We start from the raw sequence: 25,142 nt of genomic DNA, 5'->3' as shown, positions 1-25,142 counted from the left end.
GTAGACTTGGTAAATTTAATATCATCAAGAGTATGCCTAGAAAGGAAGTGATGGTTTTTCGTACATCCCCTAAAAGTTGTTACCATGTTCTTCAACCTGATAAATGATAATCATTTTCAATATGTTGATCTTTTAGAATGGCTGTTGCTACTTAAAACCTATAAAGTGATCGAATAAATTAATTTTTTCTCAAGTAAATAATAGATGAATTATGAGAGATTTGAATATATGATGCAAAGATGCACGTGAGCATAAAGATGACATTGCTGCTCCGTGGAAAGATCGATGAGTTTCGGTGAGACCCGGAACTTAAGAAGAATGTAGTATCTGAGAATAATTGACGTTGTGGTGCGCACGGGCCGACCCACTTAGACAAGAGACACGTAGCTTCCACGAACTCGAATGTGTCGGGGGGAGTTGGTAAGATAACAGTCACACCAATGACTTGACTCGATCGCGAGTTGAAAATCAATAGATCCACGGAAAGCGTGGAAATTTTTTTTTGGCTACACCCGGAAGACTTGCATCGACCCAGTTTCATCAGACGATCTGACATCTTATTGTTTATTTAATCATAATATAAAATGCCAAGTTCCACGATTTTGCTGATACCATCACAAGATTCTTCTAGAAAGATGTGTTATGTGCCTGCATTTTGTAATTTTAAATGAATATCAATGAGTAAAAGTTTATTTATTAACACAACCAATTCCGGAATATATTATAAATCACAATATTACCATTTAATTAATCTACTTAGCAGGTGAATATATCGCCAACTATTACTAAAAGTTAAAAATAAAGATGAAAAAAATGCTAAAAACTGGTAAAACAAAAAATTTGATTGAAAAAAAATCGAATTGATGTATTTTAATCGACGAAAGTACATATGGACATTTAAAATACAAAAAAAAAAAGAAATACTTTGGCAGGCAAATTCCATAAAGTAAGCATGTTTTGGCCACGTGTGAATAAAACATGCGGCAGAGGAGTATGAAAAAGCGTAGCATGACTAAATGCACATTAAAAGTATCATCTATCAAAGAAGTACTTCTTTCCAGGTACTTGTATATTACACTAATATGGTCCACGAATTGGCTTAAACAGATACTAATAATTGCAACTATAACTACGCAGTGAGTAGATTACTTCACTTGCATCGAGAGTCAATTTCTGAGAAGTTAGCGGTATTTCAACGCCCCTATAATGTGTATAGCCAGACATAACGGGAAAGCACTCACTTTTGCTGCCTCATGTGTTCGCGTGCTTGTTTGTGTTTCTCGTCAGATTCACCAGTGTCGGGAAAAGAAAGGGAGAGGTGTACGTCGCTGAGCCACAAGTCGTTCCATTTGCTTCATTTTCCCTTTCTTTTATTTTATTATTTATTTACCTTCTTCTTTCATTTCTTCTTGGCACATCTCAGCATGAATTATACAAATTTCATATGATTGAATAAATTAAAAATAAAAAAAAACTATCAAATAATTAGATTATATCATAAGCTTATAAAAAATAACTGACACTTCAATCAGGTGATTCAGGGTCATTCTTCAAAGTCTTTTTTTCAAATTTTTTACGCAACAAAGACCTTGTTTTTGAAAATCATGACCTCTTTTTTGTGTAATTTAGCGATAAGTAAATTGTATATACTGTCACGAATCTACAAGTCATCGATATGTATATACATAATCAAACTTCAATTGATAGTTGAGCTGAAAGAAGGTTTCTCCATTCTGCTTTCGATCTTTGCGATTATGCCAATAGTCTGTTGCTACGAAGGTCCCAACGTCGGATATAACAGCCAAAATCAAGGTTGCTACTCGTAGCAATATCTACCTACCTACCTATCTACACACTTCTACAATACTCACTATGTACTCACTATGGATGAGAAAGAAACCAACAAGAGACTCAGCTTGAAGATGTCCAAATGCATTTGGCATGTAAATTAATTTCTGATCTAAGATAAAAACTTCCGTCACTTATAATACCACATACCCATCTCTCTCAGCATACTCCTCTTTGTTATATAAGATGGGCATTTGGAGCTTTAATAGATCAGCAATAAATGTCAACTAATCATCAAATTTCACTCTAATCATATGCATATTATTTTTAGATTCAGGTTTGATCCTGAAAGAAAAAGTGTAATAGAAATGGTAAATTTCATCATGTGATAGTGTTGATTAACAATTGATTTTGCACTTCTAACGGTAATGATAGTTTTATGTAAGCTGCAGAAAATACAGTAAATAAAAGTACCTCTGAGACAAATCTGAGCAGATAACGATTATGGATTGATGTCAGAGACGCTCACTTAATAGAACTGTCGCCGGTAAACAGTAAATATGGTGATCAGCGAGTGAGTTAATGCTTTATATAATTTTAGCATAGTCAATCATACACGCATAGAGTGGAATGCAATGAATTTAAGCTCAACTACCGGAATTTAATGTTTAAATGATCCTGGAAATAAAGAACGGCACTTGAAGTATATGTAAAGTTCAACAAGCATGTATTGGCCTGGATGGCAGAAATTAACATTACCGTAACGGGGATTCGAACTTCGAACTCAGAATATATGTCTGTAAATTGATTGGATAAGAGTCTAAAAACCTATAGATACAATAAACAATATAAAAATTCAAACACTAGTGGAAAAAGTACACTTAAAAGGGGGTTGATGAAATTCTGCACCTGTTTTGTAGCGAGTTTGACCTGCCATGTAGGTATAACGTGACTCTGAGTGTGACGGCGGGTGGCACCAATTCCCGGTTTTCATATTACATACATAGACTGTTTCCGCATTAGCGCCAACAGCATTGAATGCATGATCGCTCAAAACATTCACTATGAAACAATTTAACGCAATCAGTCAACACTACAACTATTCTTGAATAGCTACCATACTTTGATCTAATTGCAAATTATTTATAATCTATTTAATGCATTCGAGTTCATTGCTTGCTACTCTATTAAGCGTTAAATCAACGTTTGTCATGTGCTTATAAAGATTAAATGATAAAAGTGTATTACTGATGATACAACTTATCAGTAGAATATTTACCATCTTTAATTGATCATTAAGATAATGCTTTTTTAATATTTTGATTTTTTGACCTAAAATAATATTTTCTATTTTTCTTTGAATATTCTTAGATCATTTGATAGAAGGATCAATGATAAATTTGCAAATTCTGGTAAAATAAATTCATTTATTTGAGTAAAAAACCGCACGTTTGATATTCTGTCAGCGATTGCTGCGTTTGAAGCATCGTTGACGATGAATAAAATATATTTCTAATCGTGTAGGCGTGTATATAAGGTGAATTTAACTTGAAGAATCGCAAAATTCGATACACTATGTTACTTTAAAATTAAATAATTCAAGATGCATTGAAGAAGATCAGTTCCATCAGCATCATCGATGCTGATCATTCATCAGTAAAAAAAAGTGACACAACGAAGTGACTTTAACAATCGTTTTTGGTGATCTCTATATAGATTATGCAAAAATAACAGAAGAGGACATTTTATTTATATAATGATATAAGATGGATGCACCTGGGTCAACTGATTTATTTGAAATCCAAATCATCGTCGCTGCATCTAAATTACCCTGTCCTTTGTATATAAACCCGAATCTAAAAATTATACACAAGCTGGTAGGTTAAACTAAATAATAATAATAGTCATCAAATAAACACACAAGTTGACAATATATCATATATATTAATTTCCAACTTTCTCAAATGACTCATTTGTAATGATATCTAAGTTGCTCAAGCATAACGGAGAATTTTGTTGTGATTCAAAACATTATTTACTACTTAATGCCATAAGAAGTTTCCATCATGGGAAACTAATTTTCTCGATCCTTCTAACTAATTTGATTAACATTGAAAATATTCTAGATAAATCAGGCATAGATTATTGGAAAAAACTACATTGATGATTACGAAATATTTGTTTTAGAGTCCGATGACTCCAAACTCATCACTTAGACCACATTCTTGAGTGACACTGGACATGGTCGTTATAGGTAATCACAGCAGCCAAACGAGAGAGTAAAACTCTTGTTATTGTGATGACCAGTCAAGTCTTTTCTGAGGTAATCGGCCGGGCCGCCAACCAGTACCAATAAACATCAAGAAGAAGAAGGTGGTGGAGGAGGAGGAATGGTTACGTGTGTGGAAAGTCCCCCTTTCGCTGTAGTGCTACCGGCCGGCCTTGACCGACGATCACTCTTTACACTCTTGTTAAGTGCATGCTTAAAGAAAAGACATAGTAAGATGACTTTTGAATGAATGCATTCATATCATCATCCAGAGTCAGGTGAATTTAGAGATGCTAAATGACTGATGCAATAAATACCATTCCAAGTGTACAATAATTTTGATGATTAATTAACAGTACGGAAGTATGATGAAACTATAAGTTCATCATTTATTTATCTCAAATAGCATTTCAGGTTAGCGACCCTGAAAAAAAACTACTTATATTCTCATGATATTATAGTTAACGGTAAAATCGAGAGTCAAAATAAAATAATTTTATTTTCTTTTTTTTTCTATCCACGAAATAAGATGAAGATGACAACATTACGTAACGGTACTTTTGCGTCTGATTCATGTATAGATATTATTCAACATAAGATTTGTGATACATTTTTCAGTATATGTATATATATACACCTATGTGAGAGGAATCACATTTACCACATATTGTAGAAATTTAATCACATTTTCACTTAATTCGATTACGTATTCACAATGACGTGGGTTTATATTATCATTATTTATTATCGTGGGTAGACTAAAAATACTGATCTACTTAGTGTTTTTTTTTTTGTATTCTAAACACTTTTAAACGGTATGCAATAAGCATGACGCTAGGTTGCAAATGGAATAAAGTGTTGATTACGATAGGTAAAGGTTAGAATAATAATGATATAACAAGTATTCTAAGAAAATTGAAAAAATATCAAGTATTATTTGCAGACGTTACCTAAAGACATACTGAACGATTTTTCTGCGTCGTTGCTTCACATTTCTACGTCCTCTAGCTTCCGTCAATATGCAAACACCGGAAAACGAGGGATATCGATGGGTGTAGAAAGGATTTAGCATTATACTATAAATACATATATAAAGATATACGACTGGCTAGTCACAATGAGATTATGCAGACGTCGGCGGTTGTCCATGAATGAATGTGACATCCCTCGCAATATCGTATATGTTTTCCCTTCTTTTTATTTCGCATGTATCATAGTGGAAATTTAAAAATCCTCTTTCACGAAATTCTACGATGATATAAAACTTCTTACATAAAAATATTTTACTTTTATGTCTGGTTTATGGACATTTTGATTTATTTTTTGATTTTTTGTTGGAGTTTATAAATAAAATTATCTGTCTAGAGTGCCTCGTGTTCGCTCCAGGTGGAATATTATATGTAAACTTGATTTCGATTTTGAAGAACTCGTTTAATAATCTACTTTAATTAAAAATCTGAATTTTTTATTACATCTTGGATTTAAATAGAATCAAAAAATTTTTTTCAGAAATTATCATATACTATTTATGTTGATGGCCAAATAAAAAATACTGGACATCTATTCTTTTTGATATTTTATTTAAAAAACGAAAAAATATTTTAAATGTATTATTCATTAAATTTAATAAAAAAAAAAAATACATTTTGATAAAATAAAAGTAAAATAGTAAATGTAAATTTAAAATGTTTATTTTATGTAAACTACTTCCGTACCTAAGCATCTTTATAATGTAACATTTTAATTACTATGAATAATGTAATAAGGGTGTTAAAGAATAAAAAGAAAATGGTATACAAAAATGCTAAAAATATGAGCTGCTGACCCGTTTATTTTGTGCTTGCATCAATAATGAATCTATACCAAGGCGATTGTCAAGACTAAAGAAGACAAAAATCAAGAAAAGAAGAGAGAATATACCTTTAGGACCCAAGTCAAAAGATTTATGATGAATGTATGTATGTAATACCAGGGGCAAATAGAAGTGAGAACAAAAAATGACCAATGGACTGAGATAAAAGACAGTAAGAGTCATCCAAAAAAGTCAGGTTTGATAGGAATCTATGTTGATGTGGTATTGAAACATAATCTGGAGCCAATTCATGTATAATAAAATTATTCTCACTTGTAAAACTCTCTATACGTGTATAAAAAGTCACAGTAGTGTAGACTAAACTGTCTACTAATAGTCAATTTTTCCTATATCACTAGGAAATTTACTGTTCAGAGAGAAAGTCATCTTATCTATCACCAATCTTGGCATTTTCTTCAATCTCCAGTCCTCATCAAGTGTACCTCTGATTTCGACTTGTTCTTCATTGAGAAATACCCTCTTTTTCTAGTATTCACTTGGTCACGTTACAACCTAGTGCCCAAGTTATCCTAACTTGATTGTTTTTGAATAATTCATAGAACTGAACTGAAGATGTATCTCTAAGGGTCTCTGCTGGTTTATCGCCTTGATAAATCATCAAGGTCTTCACAGACTTTATCTTAGAGAGTAAATATTCAGTGTCCTAGGGCAACAATACTCTTCAAAATGCAGCTATTTTTACTTGATATGATGATTAAGTGAACTTTTATTGATGGTAAGATAAAAAGAGATTGCTGAAAATAAAATATTTAGCAAGTGGAGTATTGAAAAAAAATTATCAACTGATAAAGCAAGAGTACGATGTCGTAATGAAATGTTATTGAAGTTACGTTTACTACTGGGACAACTATGCAATGCCTTATTATCGTCAACAACCAGTGGGTATTTAATGTTTGATTGACGAGATTTTGCTGGTATCAGTGTGTACATCAAATGACTTTATAAATATTTGAGGTTGAAAAATAAAGCCCGGTATGCTAGTGATCTAGAAATCTAGGCGTTGACTTTATAAAATATAAGCCAAAGGAACTCAATCGCGCGTGAAAAACCAAGGCCAAGGAATGACAATCATTCGACTTGTTCAGTTCTTCCACGTGATTTATTTCTGCACGAGACACTAAATTATTATTTCACTAACTCTAAATAGCTAATTAATGACATCTTTTATGATATTACATAATAATCTGATAAGTTACAACATTTTCAGTTTAATTTATTTTGCTTAATTTTATGCTTTTGTGTACACGTGATCGGACATCATTTATTAATAAGAATTATTTACTTATTATCGAAATTGTAATATTTGTGATTATTATCTTAACTTTAGTTTGAATTTGTTATAACTGTTTATTCTTTTTCTTGAGTTATTGATAATAGAAAATAATCCAAGTATTATTAGTATTATTGTAAATAATGAAAAAGTCATTAATTTAATATGTATAAAAATAAATACAACTATTTGAATTTATCTAATGGTAATTACTTTTATGTAAAGTACTCGTAAAAGGAAAATTTGAAATTGAGCATAAATTCGAGTTAATGTCATTAAACAATAAACTAAGCAAAAAATTTTGCATTATCATAAAATTAAATAATTTCTTAATCAAATATATTTTATATAATTTAAAAATTTTTAATATTCATTCAAATTTGTTGAATTTAGTTTTCAAAGAAGAGTTTTAAAACTATCTTTTATCCTTTGAAAAAATTGCATTATAAAATTTAATTAATTTTATTTTAAAAATAATGAATAAAAAATTTTTGGTAAAATTTTGAATAATAAATCAAATTAATGATGCTTACATCATTTAGAAACTACGATAAAGATCACACTAAATAAATGAAAGTCAGGTGAAAGATGTTTGTAAACAAATTGTTAAAAAGTAGGACGAACGTAAAAGATATCTAAGTATACGTCAAGTTGTTTTTGCACACGTTCAAGATAGTATCTGTCATCTCCACGCGCACCCAAAAAATAATTCTCCTTTCTTCCGGTGAATTTTTGATCGTAGCGAATTCGAAGTAAAAAGAAATTAGCAATGTAAAAAGTTCTCCAACACTCATTGATATTATCAATATCTTCCTCTCCCCGAAAGTTTATAAGAATAGCGGTACTTTCCTTTTGTTCCATACGTCTTATCTTACACAGGAATAATATCCTTATCCATTACAAATATGTGTAGAAATACCAGGATTTCTGTTTGATCCTTTCGAGCATAAGGACATGTCGGTCGCGCGTGCGAGTTGTTACACTTTTTGGTGTACGTTTTAACCTCGTCATCAGGACACGTATTCTGATTGACCTGGTTTTTTTTTCAATCATGACGAAAATAAGTAAACAAAGATAGAAATAAAAGTATAGATAATTGTAGTATAAATAAATAGCTTAAATTAGTAATAATTTGAAATACAGCTGATGTTTTGTAAGGTTTTAACAACATAAACTCGTCCCGCAGGAAGTTCAAATGTTATTCAAATGTATGGAAAACCGTGCAATATGATTTATAGTCACTTATCAAGTGGATATCACTTGAAAAATATATATACAATATATTGCGGTATCGAATGTCTCAGGGACAAGACGTTTATTCAATTATTTATGAATTGAGTGCATTAGAAAAGCACTATTGTAGCATTAGATGTCAGTCATTGCATCTTCTGGTTCTTCTTCTTATCTCCTACTTCTATTTAGTCTTCAGGGTCTGCTTAAAAATTTTAAAATTGCATTTTATAATCTTAAATCGACCTCTAATATTACCATATTTATTTCAAGATATTTATAGTTTTTATTAATAAATATTTATTTTTATATTTAAACAAAAATTGTTAATATAGATAGTTATGTTAAAAAATATTTCATTTTATATAATTATTCAATCGAGCGAATTTCATTTTAATATGAAAATAAATAAATAAAAATGAGTAACAAGTCATAAAATAAAGCCACTTCCGGATGACAAATTTCATCGCTTTAGGCTATATGCCTGGAGGTCATGGTCACTAAAATATTTCATGAACGCTTGAAATGATTATCAGTCTAGTGGTATGATATAAGATATCACGAATATTCATTGATTATTGATTTAATGATAAGTTTAGTAATATTCTAATATATCAAGTGCTTTAAAAAATTGCGAAATTTCTGCCAGTTAAAATTGATGCATCTAATTTAATACAATATTAAAATGAGAAGAAAAAATCTCTTTTGGATGATTATCATTAGCATTCATAAATGATAAATTGTGATAACTATTATTTTATTAGACTTATAAAAAATTCATTAACATATTTGCTATTAATTGAATATAATTAAGGCATCATCATAATATCTTATAAGATAAAATTAAAATAAAATTTAAATATGTTAACATGATAAAGTAGAAAAACTTTTTTTACTTTGAAATGATGACAGAAAATCCATTATTATATTGGTGAAAATGCTTGTTGAAAAATTGTAAATAATATTTTGATTTATATATTTTTATTCATGAGATAAAATTTTATTATTCTGTCTTTTTCAATATCGAACAAACATGCAGCTTGTCTACGTTGCTATGGTACTTTTCTCTATTATATTCTCTTGTTTCCGGTTAATGCTTTCCTCATATAAAGCAGTTTTTTATCATAAGTTATTTCTTCAACTTTGAAGACGATCTGATTCACTGATAATCTTTTGTAAATGGCAGAAGTTAAAGGTGCTCTTGAAGCTCTTGACAAGATGAACATTGGCAAGGTCAGTAGTGAAGATGACGTGAAAAAAATAAACGGTGTCATTCAAGTTGAAAAAATGATAATAGAAAAGGAAAAAAATGAAGCTTTGACAACATTAGATATTCTTTTCGAGAAAGAGCAAAATAATGTTGAATTAAGTCAGACAGATTCCATTGAAAATCCTTTAGAAAAAAAAGATATTATTAAACAGTTAGATAATAGTGGTAAAAATGATGAAAATAAAATAACAATAAGTTTAGAAAGTTTTACTGATTCACAAGATTCTCTGGAATGTGAAAAAAAAGTCCCTGTAGAAGACAAAATATATGACTTTGATGAAAAGAAACATGGTGTAAGGTTGGTAAGATAACTTTTTTCATTGAATTATTTTTTTTTAAATATTTAAAATAGTAGAAAAAAAATCTATTATTTTAAGAATGACAGAAGCCTTTTTAATGAAACATTGTAAAGAACACAATCTCTATCATACTCCATATCTTAATGATGTTCTGTATCTTCACTACAAAGGATTTTCTTTCATTGAAAATCTAGTGAAATACACTGGCCTGAAGTGCCTTTGGTTGGAAAATAATGGTATTCGTGAGATTGCAAACTTGGATAATCAGATTGAATTAAAATGTCTTTATCTGCATCACAATTTGATTGGTAAGATTGAAAATCTGGAATGTTTGATGAAACTCGATACTCTCAATTTATCCCACAATATGATCAAGAAAATTGAAAATCTTGGTAAAATATTATTTGTCAATTAATTGATATCATATTATTTGTTATCTTTTAAATCTGATTATTTTTTAATACTTCATTCAGATAGTTTAAAACTGTTAAATACTTTAAATATATCTCACAACTTTTTACAACATGTGGAAGACATTGATCATCTAAAATACCTAGAAAACCTTTCCATCTTAGATATTTCACATAATCGTTTAGAAGCTGCAGCAATAATTGAGGTATTTTATTATCAACAAATCAATTAATAAAAATGATTGATTGAAGTTTAATTTATTTATTAAAAATTATAGGTATTTGCTTCTATGAAATCTCTGCGTGTATTGACACTAATGGGTAATCCAGTACTAAGATCTATTCAAGTATACCGGAAAACAATGATATTAAAATGTAAAAATCTTCGATACCTGGATGATCGACCAGTATTTCCTCTAGAACGGGCTTGTGCTCAAGCTTGGTATGAAAAAACTTGCTTTAATACCCAGTTATTTAAAAAAAAAAAAAAATGAAACTGATTTTAAATCAATAGGGAACGTGGTGGCAATGAAGAAGAAATGGCTGAACGAAAAAGGTGGCAAGAAGCAGAGCAGCAAAAAATTCATGATAGTGTTTTTAGACTATTAAAAATAAGGAAAGAGCATGAAAATAGAAGCAAAGAAACTTTAACACAATTATCAGAGGATGAATCATTAACTGAAAAAAATGATCAAGATGCAGAACTAGAAAATATTGATGAATCATCAGGAGATTCAGAAATCTTTAGAATATTTCATTCCTCTTCTGATGAAGATTTTACTCAAAAAATAGATGAAGAGATAATCGAGGAAGAAGGAAAAAATATTTTAGATTTGAGTGTCTTAAGAAAGATTCCTCTATCAATGGGTTTTGAAATGCCAAGGAAGCCTCTAATAGATGTGACAGATTCTACAAAAAATAATAATTATCATGAAAATACATCAAACGTGACGGATAAAATTCTAGAAAAATCTGGTATGGAAATAGAAGAAGTTAAAGGGAGTGAAGATATTGACAACGAGGAAAACTTTTTAGTGAAAGTTGAAGTACCAAAAAGGCCGTTGATAGAAGTAATCGAAAGTAAAGATAATGAAGATGCTTTAAGATCTGAAATATCTGAAATAACACAAAATAAAAGTATATCACAGTCATTAGAAATGCAGGTAGCACAAAGTAAATAAAACAGATTAAGACCTACGTACATTTTATTTTTTCTTTTATCCACATTCACATTTATTATAGTGATGTATGATGTTGGAAGATGAGCTTCGTGTGAAGTATGATGAGGTCATGAAAATGAATATTTTCTTATCAATACGTTGATTGATGATTGATGAATAAATATAAATAATTCCGTCAGTGTCAGATGACCTGGCTATTCACCTCGTTTATTTTTCTTTTTTATTCAAAACAATAAAAATGAAATTGTTCAGACATCATGACACTGTCGTAATTACAGGCGAGTTTATTAAAATGCAATTACGAGTTTTTTTTCATTTATTTCATTTTTGTAATATTAATTTTCATTATATTTATGTACTTATCATTCATTTTTATTCACCCACAAAATGGGCTTTTATTTGATTTCTAAATATTAAAAAGCCCATGAAATTGAAAAAATTTCTCATCTCATTATTTGTGAAAAAATCATGATTCTCCTTCTAAAATCTTTTTTTCATTTTATTCAGATTATTTAGAAAGTGATTTGAAGGAAGAAACATTTAATTATCAATAAAAAAAATTTTCACGCAGTTTATCTTTATCATATGGGTAACAATAAATATATTCTCAACGAACCTAGAGCGAGATTAATTCACTTTTGGACCATCATCATTTTAATTTAATTCAAACACACTTTGTTTTAGTTTAATGTCTCGAAATTTCTATAATTACATATATATATATTTATATATATATATTTATATATATTCATTTATATTTATATCCTTGATTTAACTAAATTTGTTTTTTTTTTAGTTTCATTTTCTTCTTCTTTAATTGTATTTAATTAATTTATCCTCAAGTGTGTATGCATTTGTAGTAGTGTTTCACTATCTTTTTCTTTTAATTATTTATGATTTTATTTTTTCACAACATTATGTGTGCGACATACTCAACATTTATTTTACGTATACCCTTGTCTTTGGTTTTGTTTCATTTCTTTCACTCGATTTTTTGTCATTTTCATTCTCAGTTATTTATTTCTTATTTATCATGTACATTATTAAGATAATGCGTCACAAATTCACCGAATATTTGTCACTAATGAAGACAAAAAAATTTGAAATAGTTTGCAAAAGACAGAAATAAAGCTTTTACAATTTTCCTTTAATTACCTTAGTCTATTTGTTATTTTTTATCGCATGTTTACTCTTAACCATTAGACAGCGAGATAACGATGTTCAGCAGATTTAAAATAATGAATAAGAAATTTAAAAAAAACATTTGTTTTACAATCAATAAATAAGCGAAATATTGGTATCAAATCCTTGAAAAATCTACATATTTTTTTTTTTTTTTGTATTTTTAAAATTTTTTTAGTAGTTTTTGTTATTAATATATGATTTAATATGTGAGTGGTATGCAAGTAAATGCAGTCAACAACGGGTCTATGTGTAATTGTCAAGTATGGTAAAAAAGTTGTTTCAGAAGCAAATAAAGGCGTACAAAGATTGTATAATAGATTTTACATTGTTACTTGAAAGAAAATAAAAATTGAAGCGACATAGTTTTTATTTGTTTGCTTATAATTTTTTTTTTTTTGTTATTTTTTGTAATTTTTTTTACGTCGTCTGCTATCAGTTTATCAACGGTTACTCCATAATAGAGAATACCGTTATACGTAAGTATGTAATAATAATGTTATATAAAAAATTTTTGAAACCTTCTTGTCTATCTACCGTTTAACAGTAAAGACACGTGCCCTCCATTTATTTCAGTAAATATACATATTATTTTTTTTTTGGCTTGTACTCCCTTACACTTCATTTTTTAATTATTTTTTAAATACAATTTAAATAGGTATTAAATTATTCGTAGTGTAATTTTACGAATAAGAAATATATGCAGTAAATTTAAAAATTATTCTTACGTTTTTGTTTCATTTCTGATTAAATATTCTATTCTCACGTATTTTTTCTGTATATATATTTTTTCAATAACTCGAAGGAGGCAGTTGTTGCTGACGTCTTATATGCTTAATTCATAAAGACGTCATTTGATCCAATTAATGTAAAATAATATTATAAACAAAAACAATGTCAATAGAAAATTTATCAGTTTTATGAAAAACAGATCATCAGAAAAAGGTAAAGGTATAAATTTGCCATTCACATATATCATATTTATCATATGTTTAATCAAATATTTAAAGAGTTTTCAGCAATTTGAAATAGGACCCAAGTTTTTTGATAGTATGAAAACATTTTTATTTGTAATCTTATGTATTCTTACACATTTTTTATATTAAAATTCACAAGAATGATTTATTATTTCTCCAATTTACGATTATTATTGATTATAATGTAAATGTAAGGAGAATGATTAAGGATAAAGGACATGATCAAAATTTCAAACTAATAATAAATATAATAAAAAAAAATGAATGAAGAAGAAACGTGAAACCTGATGATACTGTCAAATCTTTTTAACAAAGTTATAAATTTTCATTGATTTTAATTATAATAAACCAATGTATTCACGTTTCCACATTTGCATGTGCCTTACTATGACTAGATACATAATTATAATGCTTAATTTTGTAATCATGTTGTTAATCATCGAACTTCTCTCCATTCTTCAATAATTATTATTTTTCCAATAGATAAAATTGATTACACACAAGTCATTACGTTGAATAAAAATTTTTTTTTTCAAGAATGAAGAAAGAAGCACGATGTAGCGATAAATTGCATTCAAAGTACAAAAGGGAAGTAGTTTACAGAATAATGTCTACTAGATACAAAAAATGTTCAGATCCTTCACATAATCGGCTTTCATGTAAAAAATAATAAGTCAGTCAACTTATTTTTTTAGCTTTGCGTTTATATTTACTCAATTCTATTGAAAATTTATTCATCACGCGTTCATCGATTTTTATAAAATGAAGAGAATAAAATAGTATAGATTCGATAATTAATTATTAAATACAGTAGTTGAATAAAATTCATTCTCTTCAAACAATAAATTCATTGACAAACAAAAACTATCATTAAATACTTAAAAATTTGTTCGTAAGATTCAGATGAATCCATTCTTAAATATAAAATATGAATTTTTTTAAAACAGAGAAGACATAATAATATTAATTGTATTAAAATTTACAATTGGTATTCTAGCCATATCCTGCCGTAAAATAATCATTAATTTGATACCTTATATGATTATTTATTATTAAATATTATTAATCATTATTATATTCATTATTACAATTATAAATTACAGTTATTACCATTAATATTATTACAATTTTTTAAATGCATACACCGTATTTTTTTTTTTTTATTACTTGTTCTTATTATTATTGTTGTTATTTTTATTGATTGGTGAATATCTATCTAATGATGAAAATACAGTTAAAAAATTTGATTTCAATTTTATCAAAGAAAAAGAGTAACTCATATTAACACTTTATATCAAACAAAAGAACATTTTCAATTCTCATCTTTGGGTCCTATTCCATTTTTGTAACTGATATTACTTTTTATCTTGTATCAGTAATATTCGTCAATTTTTTATTTAACGTACGATAAGAAAAAAAAAATGTTTACAACATAAAGTTGCTTAATATAACTGTTCCCCTTGGCAATGACAAACATCGAAAAATATCAAAGTGACAGAGAAACAAATAAAATGAATTTAAAATATTAGACTTTTAATCTATTTTTTTTTTCAGTATTGAGAACTCTTTCTTACCCACTTGATTTACTAAATATTTGAATGATAGTTAATATATGGCAAAAACAGGTCTATACAAAATAAATAACATTACGTTAAAAAAAATTATGAAAAAATTAACACAGAATTTTTAGTGATTTTAGTTTTTGTGTTTATCGTGTGCGTATAAGATTTACGCGAAGATTTGTGAAACATTTTATGTGCTTAGTTCGGAATCCCGCAACTACCTACATCCTTAATATATCCTGTCGGCAGATGTACCTTGAACCTTATTATATAAGTTTTTTATTTTTGCGTTCTTACATCATCTGTCATCACTCATACATGATTTTATCATTTTTTAAAATGATAAGTTGTATCGCTCTGAAGCAACGAAAAACTGTCTTTCATTCATCTATTAATTTTTCATTATCATTTTTTTTTCTAATTCACTTATTTTGTGCGAGTAAAAAACAACTCGAGCTATTCGTTCTTTTACCAAGATCGCATACTACTTGTTCCTTATCTGCCTTTGAATTTGTTTAAAGTTTTATTCTTCTATTATAACATTCATGGAATCCACTTAATTTACAATATACGTTGAACACAAAATTAGTCTCGTATTCTTACCGAAAAGAAACAAAATAATTTCTTTTCCAATTTTCTTTTTTCTGTATTATTACGTCTCTTATGTCGAAGTATGCTCGTATGAGTAATATTAATCGACAAACTCAACTCATATATACGCGACTAATATTTACGCATTTTACTATCATCATCATTTTCTCTCTTGGCATGCAGACGAGTTTTGTAGTCTGGTAGTGGTAATTGATACTTATGTGCTGAATGCTGATTTACTGCAACTGATTGTTTAAATAAACATATCGATAACACTCACAGTTTAGTTCCAGATACGTAAGAAAGAGTCCCAGGAACCTGTTGCGACTGCCATACCGTCTTCGGTCACTCCCAAACAAGAAACACGATTATCGTGTCCAGCCAAAATACCTGGTTATAAATTTTGATAAATGAATAAACATAAAATACATGCTAACTGATCAAAATAAATTAAAATAACCAAAAAACTTCTCTATATTATGAGAGAAGGGCAAATAAAAAATTTTCTCTTCTCTGTAAACTATTATTAATTATGGTATAAAAATTCTCACCTGCACGTTCGCTTTTCATTGAATCCCAAACATTGCAATTAAAATCATCATAACCAGCCAATAACAGTCTACCACTTTTGCTAAACGCTACGCTTGTGATACCGCAAATAATATTGTCGTGACTGTACATGGCAAGTTCCTGGTCTGCTCGAATATCAAAGAGTCTGCAAGTTGCATCATCTGATCCCGTCGCAAAGGCATAACCATTCGGGAAAAACTGTTGAAAAAGGCCATGATGAGATTGAAATAGTTAAATATTATTAAAAAATGAAGGAAAAATAAATACCGTAACAGCATTGATATCACTTTCATGGCCAGGGAAGGTTTGTTTGCAAGAACCTTCACGAATATCCCAGAGTTTAGCGCTTGCATCGCAAGCACCAGATACAAACGTTCGCATATCTGGTGCCAAGGATAAAGACATAACATCACCAGTGTGACCAATAAATGAAGTACACTGTTGACCAGTTTCAATGTCCCACAAAGCACAGGACATATCTCCAGAACTGGTGACAATTTGATTGTCGTCAATAAACCGACAGCACGACAAATAACCAGTGTGTCCGGGAAGTTCTCGACTGACTCGCACATTACCCTCTCGAGTTTTCAAGCTGTAGATGGAACAAATATTGTCGAGACCACCACAAGCAACATAACTACCCGAAGGAGCATACGCGCAGGTCATTACCCATGATGAACGAAGAGGAATTGCATGAACTTTATTCGTGGTATAGCTATCCCACACAATTAGCTTACCATCTTGCGACGCTGATACTAAGTTTCTGTAAATTTAAAAATAAACATTAGAGAATACTTTTAAGCTTGGAAAATCTTCAATTTGATGAAAATAGATGCTGTTAATTTACCTAGAGTCACTGCCCCAGTGCATAGCATATATCTTAGCTAAATGACCACGAAGAGTACGTCTTGTTCGCATTTGTATTCGGCCAATAGGTTCCATTCCGGCTGTTGCTTGTACGAGACTCGTGTCGCACGCAACTTTTCTGGCATCCTAGATTAAAAATGAAATTATCAATCAATTTTTATTTATAATAACTAGGTTAATGAATAAATAAATTATCATTATAAGTAAAGAAAAATTTTTATCTATTGTTTAATTTTATAAATCAATAATGATTATTCAACTTGCTCTTGAACGATAAAAAGGTATTTATTAGTAGATTTAAATGTGGCTGATTCATGAAAGCCGCCAAACTTGTAGAAATGTAGGAGAAAGAGCTAGAGAACGAGAGTTAGAACGAGGGATGGTAGTGTATTGATCAGAGAAACGACGGTTATGCCGCGCCCTACTACCACTACTATATAGGCCTTGTCTCGGTACGGGTTTTCTCCCTCTTTCCACCATAAACTGTTTATATAGTAGTGAGGATTTTTAATTTTATTAATATTTTATTTACTTTACTAAATTTTTTTTATTCGACTTTAAAAACAAAATAACCTTTAACTATTTTATGAATGTTAACTAAAACAAGTTGAATCAATGAGAGAATAAGTTGGTTTTAATATAAAAAAGTAAGCAACTGTTGCTTGAAAACAATAACTTTAAAGCGTCATCGATTAACTTACCCGGATGGCATTTTTGAGGGTTTCTGCCTCTTGGCGAAGACTCTCTAATTCATTCATGATAGCGTTGACTAATTATCAATCTTATTTATTGATTGAAAATAGTCCAGATATTGGACAAATAATTTCAAATATGGGAAGAGTAGAAATTCAAGTGGTCTCGTGATGGTACCGAGCCACAAGTTTGATTAAATAAATAGAGTAGCAACGGCCGGCGTCTTCTTTTCCGTCTCCACCTCTTGACGATGTCTAAATGTCTTTTTTGGCACGAACGTGCTGCTTCCTTCTTGGCGTCAATCGACGCCACTACCAAGAAATTCTCTTCTCTAGCCACCTGCTGACGCCAGCCGGATCCACTGCTGTACAGTTTCCTTTCTCTGCTGACGTCCAACACTCCACCACCGTCGTCGACACCTCCAAACACAGTCGTTGCCACCCCTGAAATAGTAAATAAAGAATTAAATCAAGTTTAAAAATTTACCTCTTGGACGAGCTTGGGGTTGGGCAATATATTCGGCCAAAAATATGCTTAAACTTTTTGGCATTGTAATTGATGGTCATGATCGAAACTGCAAGTTCGCGATACCTGTTGATACGTTAGTATTACATAGCGAATCACCACGAGCCTATACTCGTGACCTAGTCAAGACCTTGCCAGGATCTATGCTTATTTACTTTTTCGTTCATTCAAGATATCAATGTAAAACTTGGTTTATTATAACTTTATTCATTCCCAACACCTCACATCTTCATGTATATTTAAGATTTAATCATCGATAAAGTTAATTAAAATTTAGTGATGCTTTACATTGAACAAAGATAGACGATGGGTTGATACTTGGAAGGTGAGAATGTTATTGACTTGATAATAAGGTGGAATGATGAATATTAAAAAGATATATGAGATTGAAAATGGCAAAAGAATAACCGGTATCAATTTATATAAGAGCTGGATAACTCGTGAAAGAGATGTCGTGTCGCCGGGTGGATGAAAAGCGCATGCGTGAATTCCAAATAAACCAGGAAATACCCCTAAAGCCCCTGGAAACAAAGAAGCCTAGACTATAAATCAATTGGAACGAGGCCAGATTGTTGAAAGTATTTCTATCGTAGAAAGAACCTCGAAAAATTAGTACAAAATATGTTTTTTCGTAATAATAAAAAAAAAGTAGTAGCTCATACTTTCTCAGCCTCGTATCGTCACGATATCATTTCCACCTCTTCATAACCTCTTGACGTCAATATCACACCCCTCCGACTTGCGTCTATACTTGCACCACAAAAAAGAAAATTCCCATGAAAATTTTTTTATTCATTCAAAACTATAAGAAAGCGATATACGAATAATATGAATAATACGTTTAGTTGATAAAAATAACTATTGACTAGCCGCACTGGAAATGAATCACGGTGTTGATGAAATCTTGATTAAAATGCAGAGCCGGTGGATATTCAATTGATGGAACTGGAGTATTACACTAGTACACATGACACTGGTTAAGTAGCTGGTGAATTTTTATCCATTGGAATTGGAAAAAATTTAAACACCCAGCGAGAGTGATGTAATAAAAATAGTCTAGATAACGGTAAAAAAACAGTGTTAACTGCAGCTGTAGATAGTGTAATATAAAAGCACACTACACACTACACTTGAATTGACGACGGAAGCTCACGCGAGTGAGTGAGACAACGACGATGAGGAAGGAAGGGTGACGTGAGTTGCGTATTGGTGGGTGTTCGTGTGCGAGTCCAAATCGATGAGGGAAGCTCAGCGCCCCACTCGAGACTGTGGTCGTTTCGACTCTGGTGGCGACTCCCAACACGTTTCTCAACAGTTTTCTATGTTGTATACCGACTTGCTGGTGCTACTGACGGCCCTTGCTCTGTCGGAAAAGCCAGTGAAGAACATGATATCAAATAAACGCTGACGAGCGGCAAGAGAAAGACGCGCTTGGTGAATAGACCACACCCAGGAAACGCAAAAAGTGTCGCAGAGAATAAGAAACTTGGATATAGGTACAACTAAAACAGGATAAGGAGTAAAGCATATACATGTGTATGGACAATAAAGGGCCATTGCGGTGAAAAATAACTGACAGGTTGTTGCTGCCTGTTGTCAATAAGTTTATGTTCATCATTCACAGCCCTTTTTTCCGTTCATACTTCTCTCACCCTTTCTACAGGCCTTCTCACTTTATTGAGAATGTGTCTAGTGTTCGTGTATGAGTCGAGCCACATTACGTTCGATTAGACAGCAGAGAGCCATAGTTAAGCGTCGCTCTCATCTATTGTCTTTTTACTTAATCACTCCCAACATATACAATATGTATATTGTTATTAGAAAAGATTAATATAGATAGCTTCTATTGAACAGAAACGAGTCTTGATGGAAAATGGTTTTTCTTGCTACTACTCTTCAATTCTCACCATTCTATAAGCCATTAGTCTATCCAAATCTTTTTATTGATCAGATATTTATCAGCTAGTACTTTGAATACTTTTTAAAAATTTTAACTATTCATGCTTGATATTTTTTCACTTGAAAAAAAGTAAATACTCCATTTAAACATCTATTAAATTGTGTAAATAATTGGAACAAGTTTTACAATGAATATGATGTAAAGTAGAATAGATTTGATAAAATAACTATATGTGAGTTTTTAAAATGTTATTTCTTTTAATATGACCAGCTAACCTTGAAGAACAACAGCTGGTGTAATGAATGACGGTTAAACAAATTCAAGACGACGAACACCTGCTTGATTATAATTAGCAATTCATAATTATATAAATATAACTATAAGTTCTAGTAGATTTTGTTTACTCATATAATACTTGAAACATTGTAAATATTTTAGAATGATAAGAGTAGCAATAAAATTGTTGCAGAAAAACAATAGAAATTAGAATAGACAATTTAGAATGCGGAAAAATAAGAGATAAATGACGTCAAACTGTCACTAAATGACGTAGATAGAGTACTGAATGCTGCGCGTTAACGCCAATTTTTGATTGAGAAGAAAACTGACAGTTGGATTTGTCATTTTCAACAAATGTCAACTCTCTGATAGACTTGATTTTCCATATGATAATTCATAAACAATATTTGAAGAATCGATTTTCTATCAATATTCCGGAATGAACTATCATTCGAACTCAGCATGTGAACATTTTTCAACCTTTTCAAGGATCCAAACATGCCAAAAGAACTCTTGGATAAACTGAAACCAGAGATATCTATTTTTACAATGTTACAATGACGTCAATGTGAGGAAAAACGTTGAAATAAACTGGGGATAAATACATTTTGAATTAGTAATAATTTAAGTGTAAATAACGAAGACAGAGTGAAATTGAAATGTTGAATATGAAACCTTATTACATATCATCATCATCACATATTTCTGGTTTTAAAAAAATTTAATTCTAGTATTTGAGCTGATTAACTGAAATGATGCACATAGTTGGAGACTGAGAAGACGAAAGAGAGGAAGCAAAGTAACAGTGAGAAAGGGACAATTGATCCGGTGTTGATCACTAGGTTGAATGAGTTTGAGAGAGCGTTTAATGCTGCAGGACGTGGACCGGTCAAGCGGAGGGAAGCAGCAAAGCAAACTTGATGCTCTCTTTTGCTCTTACGTTATGTTAAGCCAAGTTGTGCTACGATCCACACTAAATACGTTGACCCTCTCTTTGAGGTTAACCGATGCGTCCTACTAACCATTTTGCGGTAGCCAATATCTTACTAAATCTTGTTTTTTTCCTGCGATTCATCCTTAAAAAAACATTTTAAAAAAATAAGAAAGTTAATGCCGATAATCCAAGCATTCCTTTATGTCTCTTTTTATATGACTCTGTCTCACGTAAGCTTTCAACGCTAAGCTGGAAGATCACTTATTTTGTTACTTGATATTAATTCAGAAACCGAGCATTGTGAAATACTGACAGTGTCATTTACTTGTCTACATTGTTAGTAATAAAATCATATGACACATGTATACATACATAAGAACAAAAAATAGAGGAAGAGAAGGAGAGAAAAAACTCTTTACTACGATATTTTGTAGACAATTAAAACAGTTTAAAGCTCGGCTGCATCATTCTATCAATTGGCTAGCCAATAAAAGCAGTTAAGAAATATTCTATCTACAAATTTAAGTGTAATTTTGATAACCAACCGATTAATGTATAAAATTCATTACTTTTTAATTATAAAAGTTCCATTTCTCGCCTTATCAAATCAAATAGTATTTTTTCTCATGATGAGTCAGCATGGCCTAAAAGTTGAATAATTATTGAAGAAAATAGAATTCAGTTAACAAGAAGATATGATCCCTTTTTTATAAAGAATAAAAAACTGAACTGTTACCTTGCTTATTTCATTTAATCTTCCTTCCGACTCGCATGCGCCGAAATCCACGCATACACGCATTACACAAGAGAAAAATTATGCTCGTGCGTATTACACCATTTCTTCCTTCTCTTTCCTTTCCATGAAAACCATTTTATTATTTGATCTTCATTCAAATACACATTAATTCATAACTCAAGTAGCTCATAAAATAATTAGGTCACACAATTGAAAAATATTAACTACAAAGCAACGATTTTCACCACTAGCTCTGTTGTTATTCAATCAATATGTTGGCTATTTGTGGGCCAGTAATTGGCGAAAATTAATAACACCTCTAAAATATTAATAATAACATTCATGCAATTATGAATGGCTAATTTAATGAAGACAACTGAAGACCGATAATTATCAAAAGATTTTTGATTATTGTTTTCTACAATAATCCTAGAATCAAAGAATTAATCCATAATAAAATAATGATTAAAAAACAAAATAAAAATTTGATATAAACGATCAAACAGGAAGATTTGACAGAGGAATAGAGGCTAGGCGGCCGCCATGTTGACTGGCTCAACCTCTCTTTTACTTGTTCATGTTTAATTCAACTGAAAAATCAAAAACTTAAAAAATCCTGCATTTTTCATCAATTGTTGAGGTCAAAGGTTTCATGGGCAATAAGTCAATTCGAAAATAATGACAATTACCTGGAAAAGCTCCCAAACGGAGCCAAATCTTTTCAAGATTTTTCCTATACTGATTCCACGCCTTTTTCCTGACTCTTCTCGTTTCACTGACTGAGAAATTTAATTCCTTGGATTGATAATGTAAAAAACACTAATCACACAATTAATTTATGTTTATCACGGTCCTCGTTACACCAATTTAAACGGTGAATTAATGATTCACCGTTAAAATCCGTTCACAAACACCCCAACTTGCTTGCTACTCAGGTACGACCGGTCTGCCGTTCCGTCAAGTTTTCTTTCTCTCTCTTTTTCTCCTCTCTTCGTTCGTATTGGATTTTACAAATGGCCGCGTTCGTATACATAAACTTTGTATGTAAATAGATCACACTGAGCAATCAATGATCTAAAAAAAATTCTGTTTATTATTTTTATATTCATACGTCGTTTAATTGGTACAATTAACTATTTATCAGTTAATTACTGCTCTAATCTATAAATCTCAAATTCTTTTTTATTTGTTGTTTAGAGTATCATTTATAACATGAAGATGGCGTCCATAGTATAAATCGTTGACAATTTGAGATTATTGTTGTTATTTACACTTGTCTTTTAACAATATTTTAATTATTTTATTCAATCACTGAATAACTTAATTTCTATATACATTATTTTATAATCATTAGACATTGATTGTGAATGAAACCTTCAGATATGATTATAAGCAACAGGAATTAAGAATTATGTTAACAAAAAACCGTTGACAACGACAAACAATGGCGATGTTGGCGCCTTGATAATTTGTCGGCGGGCGGGGCTCCTTGGACAAGGTCTCGTGAACCCCGTGGAAAATTTTATCAAAAATCTGAACACATCCATCATTATTCGTTTTTCTACGTTATCGACAGATGACAATATATTGTTACCCGATAATGTAGAAAAAATAAAAATGACTATGCCATCTATATTAAAATGATAGTATTAATTACACAAAAGCAGATTTGTTAATTGATCGATGTTGCAGTTCTCAAATATTTGAATTTGTTGTCAAATAATGACAGGTGTATTAAAATATTTTAAAGTAAATTCAGGTAAATTATATTAATTTACAGCCATGTACTTTCCGTTTATAACCATTTCATCCACGTTTTTGTCATAAATTTTAACAAAAACTATTAATTTTACAACAAAAAATACAATAAATATCTACCGTCATTTATCGCCATTGTTCAGTAAAAACTTCATTATTTCAAAGAGTTAATTATTTGAAGCAGGTTATGTATAAAGAAAAAAATGAAGAGTGATAACACAAGTATAATGATATAACAGTTAAAAGGAAAATTATAATCAATTGCAATAGTTTTTTGTTAGTCATCATATTGATTGTATACGTGTGTAATCCAATGCCAGTCATCAGCATGCAATTAACTTGGAAAATGTCGTGCGGAATGTAAAATTAAAAGGACGGCACTGTCTGATCGTACTTGACGACCTAACCAACTCACGCGATAACCCACTACAATACATCGCATTTCGTATGCAGTTTTAAACTCTCAAGCCAACGTCATTATAATGGTTGGGATAATAAAGTAGGATGGCAGCCAATGTTCACGTTCTTCTAACGTTTAAACTGGAAAATAATCACACATTAATATTCTCGAGGACATTAATATTCAATAAATCAAACTAGATTGTTATGATATTATAAGTGGGTTAACAGTGTTTTATATAATAATTCAAAGTTGATTGTGTTGGAATTCATTATCTTTACATTTAGGTAATATTCCAATACATTACTGAATCATTAATTGAGGTATTATTGATGAACCTGATGACAAATTGGCAATAATTATTCTACAATATATTAACGTAATAAGAAAAACACAAAATAAATGTTGATCAAAAATTTATTTATTTCTTTTTAGAATTAATATCTCGAATTATTCCAAATGACCACGAACGAACTTGGGATTTATTTTCACTGGCTCGATAAAATATTTCCGGCATCGTAAAAGTTAATAGTTACAGTTATCTCTTGTAACCCTGCTTCTACTTTTGCCTTTTATCA

The 25,142-nt window shown here is 30.4% G+C and overlaps 2 protein-coding genes across 4 annotated transcripts; one reads left to right on the top strand and one right to left on the bottom strand.

Annotated features, from left to right (window-relative positions):
* The first annotated feature begins 9,609 nt into the window (after window positions 1–9,609).
* Window positions 9,610–11,590, top strand: dtr (defective transmitter release). Its single transcript, XM_035095649.1, has 6 exons — window positions 9,610–9,663; window positions 9,775–9,998; window positions 10,078–10,391; window positions 10,473–10,615; window positions 10,688–10,851; window positions 10,924–11,590. Exons 1-6 carry the CDS (start codon window positions 9,610–9,612, stop codon window positions 11,588–11,590), a joined length of 1,566 nt encoding a protein of 521 aa, XP_034951540.1.
* A 4,354-nt stretch (window positions 11,591–15,944) lies between these two features.
* Window positions 15,945–23,825, bottom strand: Gbeta13F (guanine nucleotide-binding protein subunit beta-1). Of its 3 annotated transcripts, XM_035095403.1 has the most exons (7): window positions 19,397–19,794; window positions 19,220–19,307; window positions 18,041–18,475; window positions 17,320–17,465; window positions 16,740–17,235; window positions 16,454–16,670; window positions 15,945–16,292 (listed from the first exon to the last, which is right to left on the bottom strand). In XM_035095403.1, exons 3-7 carry the CDS (start codon window positions 18,095–18,097, stop codon window positions 16,186–16,188), a joined length of 1,023 nt encoding a protein of 340 aa, XP_034951294.1. In that variant the 5' UTR covers window positions 18,098–18,475; window positions 19,220–19,307; window positions 19,397–19,794; the 3' UTR covers window positions 15,945–16,185. The 3 variants fall into 3 exon arrangements, with proteins under 3 accessions (XP_034951294.1, XP_034951292.1, XP_034951293.1); XM_035095401.1 differs by lacking the exons at window positions 19,220–19,307; window positions 19,397–19,794 and adding an exon at window positions 23,096–23,825; XM_035095402.1 differs by having other exon boundaries at window positions 19,220–19,794.
* Window positions 23,826–25,142: the final 1,317 nt, after the last annotated feature.

The sequence above is a fragment of the Chelonus insularis genome, unplaced genomic scaffold, assembly GCF_013357705.1.
Source record: "Chelonus insularis isolate UGA/USDA-ARS -01 unplaced genomic scaffold, ASM1335770v1 contig_135_pilon, whole genome shotgun sequence".
Classification (NCBI taxonomy): domain Eukaryota; kingdom Metazoa; phylum Arthropoda; class Insecta; order Hymenoptera; family Braconidae; genus Chelonus; species Chelonus insularis.
The sequence above is the reverse complement of the archived record's forward strand: the minus strand, read 5'-3'. Positions and strand labels throughout refer to the sequence as shown.